Source organism: Maniola jurtina, chromosome 8 (assembly GCF_905333055.1).
Source record: "Maniola jurtina chromosome 8, ilManJurt1.1, whole genome shotgun sequence".
Classification (NCBI taxonomy): Eukaryota; Metazoa; Arthropoda; class Insecta; order Lepidoptera; family Nymphalidae; genus Maniola; species Maniola jurtina.
Genome location: NC_060036.1, coordinates 7,485,299 through 7,497,305, shown reverse-complemented (window position 1 = coordinate 7,497,305; position 12,007 = coordinate 7,485,299). Strand labels below are relative to the sequence as shown.

General features: G+C 36.5%; 1 protein-coding gene across 2 annotated transcripts in view; it reads left to right on the top strand.

The window, feature by feature from the left end:
* The first annotated feature begins 1,498 nt into the window (after positions 1-1,498).
* LOC123867303 (putative carbonic anhydrase 3) overlaps positions 1,499-12,007 on the top strand; it is a 28,631-nt gene continuing 18,122 nt past the window's right edge. For both annotated transcript variants that reach the window (XM_045909291.1, XM_045909290.1), the window contains exon 1: positions 1,499-1,708. In XM_045909291.1, coding sequence (XP_045765247.1) covers positions 1,663-1,708 — 46 coding nt within the window. In that variant the 5' untranslated portion in view covers positions 1,499-1,662. The remainder of the gene's footprint in view (positions 1,709-12,007) is intronic.

Sequence of the window (12,007 nt, the reverse complement as noted above, 5' to 3'; positions counted from 1 at the left end):
TGTAGAACAAACAAAACGAAAACCCACACAAATAAAAAAAAAATTACCATTAATAGGTATCAATAAAAATAAAATCATGGAAAGATCCTACCCGTTTATCCAGAAATCCTTTGATGCCATGACTAGGTACTTTGATATATTGAGGCCCAAATATTGGCCTTGTGCTCCAAAATGTCTGTGGTCTACTAGACCTCCACTTCTTTCTCGTTCCTCTGTATATTTCCACTTGTTTCTCTGAGTCGTGAGCGTGACAAGAAAATATTATATTTTCTTGATGTCCCTCTTCTGACCTTTTGGGTAAGGTCTGACGAAATCACAAACACAATCTTTATGATAAATTATTACACTTTTATTTCATATTTAAATTTATTAACTTTTACATTTGTGTCAAATAAATGTTGTTCCTCTTACGTTAGTATATTTTTTAATGTCGTCGTTTTAAAACCACTCTTACAGGTAACCTCTCCACGTTTATTAGCCACTCCCCTTTTTATCTTATCGTTATCGGCCAATCCAAATTGTACAATGAATAAACTTAGTGACTAATATACAAATCATCAAGCTCGTTTCACAAATCATCTAAGTAATAAAGATGTTTTCATCTTATATATTGATTACAAATATTATCCTTTATTATGCTACAATTCATCAACTAAAAACTATAAGAATTTTATATACAGTACGTTTATCGATCAGATGTTGAACAACTTCAGCCAATCAATGACGCCTTCTAATATGATGTTATGATTTGAGTGGCGCCAACTATGTTTTATAGATAATTAATATGGGCCAAGCTTACACTACGAAGAAAGGGCGTCGCTTCCGAGGACATTAAAAAAACTGTTGATTTGACATATTATCTCCGCCTGCGACAGTTAATTAGCAACTTCAGCATTCGGTGTCGAGTCCAGTAGACCAGGGGGACCTCAGGGTCGATAGTAGCTCGAGTGGGGCTCTGGCCGGCGATTCCGGGAAGACGGCAGCTTGCTGTGGCACAAGCTGTCTAACTACAAGTGCATAGGGCCAAGGACAGCAGAGCCTCCATGATGAGTCCAACGTACGTCGAGTAAGAAAGGCACCATCGCACGTTCTTTAGAGTTCCCGGAGCCTCTTAATATGCGCTGAGTAATGAGATGGGCCACTAAGGTAGTTTTAGTAGGTAGAAACCCCACATAGCCCGATCTCTCCTTAAACACTACTATACCTATAAAACGAAATAGACTCTATAAAACTGCTAGGTAAGGATGGGCCAAGTAACTGATTTTCTTTTCTTAAAAAATAACACGCTGTAGGTGTATTAATTAAATAGGCCCATAAATAGCAGGTACCTACTTAGAGTACCTACGTACCAATTATTAGGACTTTTTTGACTTAGCTAATACCAGGCACTTTTAAAGTGAATTGGAAATATTTTTAAAATCTGGAAAATTTTGCTTCGGAAGCAGCTGTTGCTGTTTGAAATGAAAGTCAGGGCAGTTATAAGCAGGGGAAGCGTTGGTAAAATGGTAACGCCACTCGCCAGTCCATTGTCTCGGCACAGAGCCGCGCTGACGTTTTGGCGGGCAATGTGAATCATGCACAATTTGATTACAATTTAATAAAAGTCGTGCGTGCCTCGTGAATTTTTGGCGCCAAAAAATATTAATTGTAAAAAGTGCCGTAATGTGGTTATTAATACAAACAGTGATTACTCTTGCGCTTTGTCAAGGTAGGTATATATTAATTAATTAATTTAAAATAATAATTTAATATTAATATAATAAAATATTTTTATATTATTTCTGATCCATTTACAATATAATGGATGAATGGATTCATTTAGTTTAATCATGGTAGCGAGTACATAAAATAGGTAGCGATAGGTACCTATAGATTATTTTCGGAATAATAATAAATAATTATTTATTGTACCTAAATAAGTATGTAAGTATTATAAAACATAGGTCATAGGAGTGTGATCAATTTATTATTTTTCTATCAGTAAGAAATTTAATTGCCTACAATATTTTTTATTAAATATTGTTTAAGTAGTTATATATTTATAGGTATTTACCTATTTACCATAATATACCATATAACACTAAAAACAGCATGCAAAATGCAAACTAATCCAAACAGTCTTCTTTTATACCGATCGATCTCCTAAGTAATGTATAGGCAGGCGTTACTGTGGTTTTCTGTGATATACTTACTTACTTAAATTTAAAATTTTATACTTGACAAGGAACCAAAACCACTTAATTCGCCCTCCCTCCCACCGCTAAACACTGGTAAGTTCTTTCCAATTGTGCATTTGTAAGGTCCGCATTTTCCTGATTCTGAACAATCTAGTACCAAGTCACATTGTATTTATTCAGTTTTGAGCGATTCAAAATTTTTTGAGCTAGTTTGTTAGCTAATTTGATATAGGGCCCTAAAACTCACTACTTAGCGGAGCGCTCAGGCTCAAGGGTAGGTACCTACTTGGTTTTCTGTGTTGGTTTTTAAATTCTGTACACATTCTTATGATTTTAACTTACATAAATTGAAAATTTATAAGAGAAAATCTGTAATTGGCGATATTTGTGTAATTAGCTTAGAATAAGTTCGCTCTAGATTTTCATGTAATAAATAAAATAAAAAATCATTGGGCTACGCCATAAAATTCGCTCCGTTTTCCCTTTAATCAGCTTCACCTGCTCGACCTTCGTTCAGGATATCTTTCGCGAGTATCTGCCTTGAAGCTTCGCGCTTTACAATAAAAAAAATTCAAAAGAAAAATAAAACCGACTTTAAAAACCACAAGCACTAAAAAGTAATAAATAATTTTTGTTTAGTTACACGTGTAATGTACCTAGGTATGAAGTCGAGCGAGCATAATAAAACAAAATTAGAAATCCAAGAGTGAAGCTCGCCCGAAGGAATTAACTAAATAATAAGTAGTTAATACGAAGACATTTTAAAAACTCTTCCATTTAAAATAGATAGGTTCCTACATACATATTGTACACTAGTAGATCATAGAATATAAGGTAGGTACGGTCTGTACCTACTAGACGATCCTAGGTAACTAGTAGGTACATCGTAAGTATATCGAATGGTTCAACTTTTTTGATCGCGCACGAATTCATTATTTTTGCAATAAAATTCTATACTTTCAAAATTTCAACATAACTATCAAAAAACCAGCCAAGTGCGAGTCGGACTCGCGCACCGAGGGTTCCGTACTCGTGTATTTTTTCCGACATCTTGCATCATAAATCAAAAACTGCATGCATAAAAATAAATAAAAATCTGTTTTAGAATATTCAGGTAAATGCATATGATAACCCCACTTGGTATAGTCATTTCACTTTGAAAATTGAAACACATTTTAATTTTTTTTAATGATGTAGGTAACCACAAACTCACGATTTTCGGATTTATTCCTTTACTTATGCTATAATACCTACCTGCCAAATATCATGATTCTAAGTCAACCGGAAGTACCCTATAGGTTTTCTTGACAGATACGACGGACAGACAGACAGACAGACAACAAAGTGATCCGTTTTTCATTTTGAGGTACGGAACCCTAAAAAAAGGTGCATCTATTAATTATTATAAATCTTACTCCTATTACCTAAGCTAAGTATCTAAATAAGTGGTTCTTTTTTTATATAAAGTACTTAATTACTTGCTGCTCGGGTAGGTACATCTATAAATTTTTTATTTTTGGTAGAGATTGCCCAACATACCTTATAAGTATTTATAATAAGTATATTTTATCAACTTAAGCAAAAAATATTTACCTTTCAGAAGAATAAAAAGTTTACGTAAGTAGGTAAGTAACCTACTTATCTACTTAGTATTCAACTAGGTAAATAATTGTAACTGTTTGATTCTTTAATGCTAAAAAAGTAACCATGTAAAATGTGCTATTTACGGTACCTAAGTACTAAGGTAGGCTTTAAAAACAACGTTTTGCAACTAATGTTTATTTTTTCACGCAAAGTCTCTACGTAAATATAGATTTAAACAAGGAAGTAACGCAATAAATCGCATTTTTTTTGGATGTTAATTAGTAATTATTACTTAGCTACCTATATCTACTCGGTATAACTGAGGTCTATGGTGCGCATTGAGCCTACTGTTCTCTTATACCTCGCCAGAAATGCCTAACGGACCCACATGGTGCGACAGCATATAGACATCCCAGGCGTCGCGCCTCGCTTCATTCCACCAAATAGATCGATAAATCATCCACTGCACAGGTTTAACGTCAGAGCTTCGCATAGATTATGGATGGTGACTGGTGACCGTGGAACATTGAACAGTGAAATCAGAACAATGCATTTCCTCTGGCGGTGGGATGCGGATGAGATCGATCTGGATATTGGGCTTCTGGTTCTTTTTGTGAGAGGTTCTTCGTCCTTTTGTGATTTGTTATTTTCGTCTTGGAACTCCTTAGACTCTACAGCCGCAATTAATATGCATGCTGCCTCGTCGACTCACCCGCGCCGGTTTGCGTATTAGGCAGCTACGACAGAAATCAGAATAAGTATAGGTAGAACTGTTAAAAAAGCGTGAGGGTCACCGCACCGAATGGGCAGTGACCCATCACTGCGCGTTATTTTAAAGTAGACATATGTTTTTGCATACCAGTTTAATTGATGTGGTTATGGATACTAGAGGTGCAAGTATCTATCTGTTCTTTCAAATTATTTTTGTATGAGTGAATTACTAAAAATCGGCAACATACAGCCCCCGTATATCCCCTACTTAGGTATAGGTTCTTCCATTTAAAAGCCGCTGAACCTATCAGCTTCCTAAGTTTCAAGAAATTGAATGATTCATATACCTACCTACCTACTTAGGAACTTATGCCCCTATTAATATAATATTAGAACTACCAGATATTATAGCCTAGTGGCCGTGATTTGGACCGCGTACGTAAGTGAAAAGTTTCGTGGCAAGTGGCAACTTTAATTTTTCCGGATAAAAATATCATATCATAGCATTTTTTATCCCGGAAAATCAGTTTCACGGAACTTTTGCAAATCATAGGATTCCTGTTGGTAATATGTACCCAGGATGCAAACTTTTCTCTGTGTCAAATTTCGTTTCAAGGATAGGTTCAGCGGCTAAGTCATGAAAAGGTCTACAGACAGACATACGTTCACATTTATAATAATATTAGTGTGACTGTGGTAATGACACGATACAAAATGGTGCATTGCGCTAAACTCATGTTAAGGAAAATTCTGAAGTTTTGATCCCATTAACAATTAAATTTCAATTAATAATAAAAGGAAAACCTGTTTAATATTTATTATATGTTATGACGTAATAAGTAGGTAGGTAGGTAAATTTTATACAAACATAAAAAAAACTTTCTTTTATGGGGCCATATTATTAAAACAAAAATGTCTAGGTTTTTTATAGTTTAGTTAGTTATATAGTTTAGTCTAGTTGTATACAAATTCCCTTAATACACCCGTCCGGGGCGGATAACCAGACCAGCGATAGGCACACGCTCCCGGGAATGGAGGCTTTTTTAGGGTGGGTAGGTACAATTTCTCCGATAGAACAAGACATCGGAGAAATTGTATCCAAACGTGTTTCTATGTCATGACTCATGATGAATTTAAACTAAGGACCCAAAATCACATTTGAAATTTTATAGTTTTAAATAAAAAGCTTCCGAAAGTCGAAAAATTTTTCGTATGGGGCGACAGCGGATATTATGTAGGTAGGTATTCTATTTTTCAAAAAAATTGCTTTATGAATAGAATGATAGAATTTTAACCAAACACTGTAAGTAGAACACTAGCAAAAACAAAGAAAGGTGATAGTTTTTTATTTAAAATAAAAAAACCGGCTCAGTGGAATCCGGCTTTTCAGGAATTTGTTGGCCCGCCCCTTGAATAACCCCATGATCTAGTGGGAACATCACCGCGATGGGAGTTGATTCTACGGTTTGCATGTACAGTTTCTATTACAAGATACCAATACTCAACAGGTAGAAGATTCATAATCATTCCGAACATTTCACGAGGAAGATTTTTGTATGGAATAGGTGAAACCCACCCGAGCGAAGCCGGAACGGGCCAACTAGTAAATAACTACTTATATTATAAAGCAACACTCTATCTAGGTGTGACTCTAGATAGGTTTCGCAACAATACGCCTCTTTATCATAGTCAGGAACTAAACCACTCGACTTTCACTCAAGTAGGCGATGCGATTTGAAAGGCTGAGGTAAAGGATACGATACCTAGGTTTATTTTACTTCATGTTACCTAAATTAATTAGACATTACAGAATGATCAAAAGTTTAAACATTAGGTAGGGTAATATGATACTATACCGTATATCTAAATTTGGATTGCCTAGGTATGCCTAACCTAAATAAAAAAGCTAAGAAAGAGGATCAATCACAAAAATCATATTTTTCCTATGCTATTAATATTAGGTATGGATGAAAAATGTAAAGCCTTGATAGCCTAGTGGTTAAAACGCCGGCCTCTTATTCGGGGTTTTAGGGTTTAGGGTTTTGCCATAGGGTTTCCCCTAATTTATTGTAGCTTGGAGGGCATCTGGGGAGCGTCCAGGTGGGCTTTTGAATAATTTTCACAGGCTATGCATCCAGTTGTGGCGTGCCTTTAAAGATTTCATAAATTTTAAATGAGATTGTTTTTGATGTTTATTTTGCTTTATTTAATTTTTGAGGTAAAAAATTGACAAATAATATGTCCGGGGTCTACGCTCGAAAATTCGGGGTTTTCGTGGTCTTATCCCAGTATATAGGTACATTTACAGGTTGCAATCTTAGCTTTAAATAACGGCGAAGGAAAATATCGTGAAGAAACCTGTATGCCTGACAGTTATCCTTAATATTCTCAAAGTTATTTAGAGTCTGACAATCTGTACTTGGCCAGGCGTGGTCGTCCATGGCCAAATCCTTCTCTTTCTAAGAGGATATTCGTGCTCAGTAGTGAGCTGGCGATGACGATGGATGAAAATATAATACTTATCCGTTTAGGCAAAACACGTCATGTCGCATAGACTCTACCGCATTATGCCATATCTACTTCATATCGATTATGATTCACTGATTTATTTATCTATCTATTTATTGCTGTCCTACTTTGGTAGGATCCAAGTAGGACTCTATAACAGAAGAGGTACCTAGGTAAGTGATATTAGGTCGAATGTATAACAGTTATAACACGTAATGACAAAACTTACAAGGAATAGCTATGAATCACTATTATTTTGTGCCTAGTCCGCGGTAGGATCAGCGAGGCGATTCGCTAACTCAGTGTTCAACATTCCGACCGACCAGCCACAGAATCATTTGACATTAGTTGGTTCTACATTACTGCTTTACTGACTGATATTAAAATATTTTTTCATAGCAAACCTTCAATGAAACAATCAATTAAAAACAAATGACAAATGGGCTTGGTGGAGCTTTAGTGGAACACTGAGTTAGCCAAAAAGAAAAATGCACCGAACTGACGAATAAATAAATACTTCTGATGTAAGCGAACGGTAGGACAGAACCATGTTGCACACGACACCTGCAACTTGCTTCAAATCAAGTTCAAAACACGGCAACCCGTTACCCCAGTCTATTATAGATTTTAGTGATAGCTTACCCTTGAGTGAATTCTTTTTCCTGCGTCGTTTTCTCAATTTTGAGGATTGTGGCTCCCCATTGACGCAATCTTTGCTAAGTACGATGTTCTTCCATTGCTCTCTGTTCCTGGCCGCGTGGATTGCATCACAGATGGGTGTGTTGACCGCTACTTTTATTTGATCTGACCAACGTCTCGGGCTACGTCCGCGGGGTCCCTTTCCTTCGATCTTACCAGTGACCATGAGTTTTTTCAATATTGCTGGCGTTCTTCCTTGCGATGTGACCGAAGTACTCAAGGGTCCTCCGCAGACAGACGTTAGATAGCCTCATCTTTATCTTAAGTTTGTTAAGTATTGAGACGTTGGTTCGATGTTCAGTCCATAATATATTGAGCATGGGTCGCCAACACCCATCTCAAAAGCATCGATCCTTTTTTTGTCAGCAGCTTTAAAAGTCCACGTCTCAGCTCCGTAAAGAAATATGGAGAACACAAGAGTTCTCACCAAGTGCATTTTCGTCCATTGGGATATGTGCTTGTCTCTCCATATTCTAGAAAGCTGAGACATGGCGCTCTTTGCCATGCCGATGCGACGGCAGACTTCCTGCTCGCAGCCACCCTTGTTGCTTATGTCGAGTGGATTATCTACTTATAAATAAACAAATCCCTATAGCCCAAACATTATGGTCTTGATAAGAAAACTCAGAGTCACTCTCCGGATAATGGAGTAGAGCGGGAAAAGAAGGGTTTCGTTTTGAACGAAATGAATGGGCTCGTAGTCGGGCGCGGTTGTTGGCGTTGCTAAGTAATAAAATGCCGACTTCACATTGAAAAACGCAGCATTGGTGGACCTCCAAGCTTAGATATAGGCTTCAGTGATATTTGTAGTTTTCGACTTATAGGCGGCTATTAGAAAGTGATAGGTATAAAACAGGAAGCTGAAGGGTCTACGCTGGACACAAGGGAACAAGCGGCCCAAAACACAAGGGCGAAAGCTGAAAATACTTTACAGTAGGAATTCGATATTCGTTAGGTAGAGGGTAATTTTCTTAGAGCTTCAAAAGTTGACGTTGGTAATCAGACAATTCACCTATCTGCCCGTCTGATGTCTATAAAATTGTATTTAACCCAATGATGAAGAGCAGTATACCTGTACACCTTCAATCAATCAAAATGTTGGCGTCACCACACGCGTCACAGATTCTTGGCTAAAGCAATAAATGCTGTTTGAGTTGTACGACTAGCACTACATTTGGATAGGAACCAACAACTGCATTTTACAATTATCGTACTAAGAATACCTAGCTATTACGACTTTTATTAGACTCGTGCAAAATTAGGTACCTATCATTCATTCATCAATGTCCCGGTTTTAGATATATTATGTAGGAAGGTAATAAGGTACCTACCTACCTGCTTAGATCTTTTTGCTATTAATATTTTTGTCCTTTGTTTCCTAAAGTCTAAAATCATTTTTTTATTTCACGTAGGACGACAGTGTTACGGTATTGTATTAGTCTGTGTAATATCCTAACGTCATCTGTCACTTGTCACATACTTGTCACTTGTCACCTATCGCTGTCTTGATACAATGTCTGTCTGTGTCGTGTGAATGGAAATAAAATCAAATCCAAGAGCATCCATCTTTTATTTGTAACACACCAATGAAATATGGTGCCAGAACAGGGATCACAATAAAGAAAAACAATGCAGGACGAAGATTTTGTGAACACAAAGCCTAGAAGACCACCAGGTCACAGCGAGTCGTCAACCAGCCACGCCATGACGCCATTGCCAGTAGGCATGACCCTGTCGCCGTTCATCGTTGAAGGTAACAACGTCCCATTGCTATGGAAAAAATGGCTCACACGACTGAAAGTCTATTTAAAGGCAAATAATTTAGATGAAGCCGAAGATGCACGTAAAACAGCCATTCTCTTGCAATTCATCGGATCAGATTGTCTGGAAATTTTTTACTCATTTGATCTAGATATCGAAAAAGTTAGTTTTGGCGATCTCTGTAACAAATTTACACAGTATTTCACTCCGAAAATAAACGTCACGATAGAAAGGCATAAATTATTTAGCAGGAAACAACTACCAAATGAATCTATAGACACCTATGTCACGGATCTAAAAAATTTAAGTCACACTTGTGAATTTGGTGACATACGTGAAAGCTTGCTCAGAGACATATTTAGCTGGAACTGCAACAACACTTACTATAAAGAAAGGATTCTAATTGAAAAACCGAACACCCTAGAGGAGGCAATAAACATAGCCAAGCGCTGTGAGTCTACTAAACAACAAGCAAAAGCATTGGAAGACGCATCATTACATTTCATAGGACGCGTGTCAAGATCACCAAGTCGCAGAGACTCTTCCCATAGAAACAGGTCCAGACACCAGTCACAGCAAAGACGTCAACGCACACCATCAACGTCAAGTCAGAGGAATACATCATGTGGTCGGTGCGGTCAGGTACATAGATTCAAGTGCCCAGCTCAAGGTGTCAAGTGCAGAAAGTGTAATAAGTCCAATCATTTCGCTCAGTTTTGCCGTTCACATCAAGTAAAAGTAGTCAATTGTGAAAATCAGTCTGTAAATAATGAATCTTTGTTTTATGTTGGTTCTGTCTACTGTATACAGGATGATAAGTCTAATTTGTCAAAACCTTGGAATATTGATCTATGTATAAACCAAATACAGGTAAATTTTTTATTAGACACTGGAGCAGACACAAATATTCTATCCATTCACACATACAACTCATTAAATCTGCCACTTTCCAACATACACAAAAGTAAGAACACACTTTCTACATACAGTGGAGAAATTATCCCTCTGGTAGGTCAATGCAATTTGTCAGTGATTCATAAAAATAAGTCATATACAGTTAACTTTCATATTGTCGACATGAAAAGTCAAAATATTATAGGTAGGGATACCTGTAAAACTTTAAATTTAATAAGAAAAATTAATAGTGTTTCTTTCCAGAATTTAACATGTCAAGATATAGTTGATACAAATAAGGACTTGTTTGAAGGTTTAGGTTGTCTAACAGATTTTCAATGCGAACTAACCTTGAAGCCTAATGCAACTCCATCTATAGAGGCATGCAGAAGGGTTCCATTCCGTCTTCAGCAACCACTAAAACAAGAGCTAGAATCTATGGAAAAAAGTGGAGTCATACAACGAGTTGAAGAGCCTACTGAATGGGTAAGCGCTCTAGTCTTAACGTCAAAAAAGAATGGTAAATTACGTCTGTGCATTGATCCTAGAAAGCTAAATCAGTCAATTTTAAGATCACATTTCCAATTTCCAACCTTAGATGAAATTAAATCTAGTCTTGCTGGAGCTCAGTATTTTTCAACATTAGATGCCAATAAAGGCTATTGGATGCTCAAGTTGTCAGAAGCTTCTTCTAAGCTCTGTACATTTATTACACCTTTTGGACGATATAGATTCACTAGGTTACCCTTTGGTATTAATGCAGCTCCAGAAATATTTCATAGAGAAATGATAAAAAGATTTGGTGATATTGAAGGTGTTAAAATTATGATGGATGATTTTCTTATTTATGGTAGAACTGTAGAAGAACATAATCAACGGTTACAAAAAGTCTTAGAAAGAGCACGTCAAATTAATGTAAAATTTAACAAAGAAAAGTCTGTGTTTTGTCAAAAAGAAGTCAAATATTTAGGCCATATATTTAGTAAAGAAGGTGTACAAGTTGATAAGTCTAGAGTAAAAGCTATTTGTAACATGCCAAGTCCTAAAAATATAACAGATCTTCAAAGATTCCTGGGTATGATCAATTATCTTAGTCCATTTATTAAAAATTTGTCACAGCAAATAAGTCATTTGCGAGCACTTTTATCAAAAAATACTGAATGGTACTGGTCAGAGCACCATGAGTCTCAATTTAATAATATTAAAAAAGTTATTTGTTCAACACCTGTCTTAACATACTATGACCCTAAAAAGGAAATAATTTTATCTGTAGACGCATCGAAGGATGCCATGGGTGCAGTGTTATCCCATGACAAGCAACCCATTGCATATTCATCTGCTTCTCTAAGTAAAATACAACAGTCCTACTCGCAGATCGAGAAAGAACTACTAGCTGTCCTCTTTGGTTGTACTAAGTACCACCAATACATTTATGGTCATAACATAACAGTGGAGACAGACCACAAACCTCTCATAACTCTTTTCAAAAAAGCTCTATATGACATTCCCCCAAGATTGCAAAGAATCATGCTTAGATTGCAGCCGTATGATCTAACTGTTGTATACAAGCCTGGTCGTTACTTATATATTGCAGATACTTTGTCTAGAGCAGCATTAAGTGAAACTTGTTTGTCAGAAGTTGATCAAGATATAGATTTACATGTTAATATAAT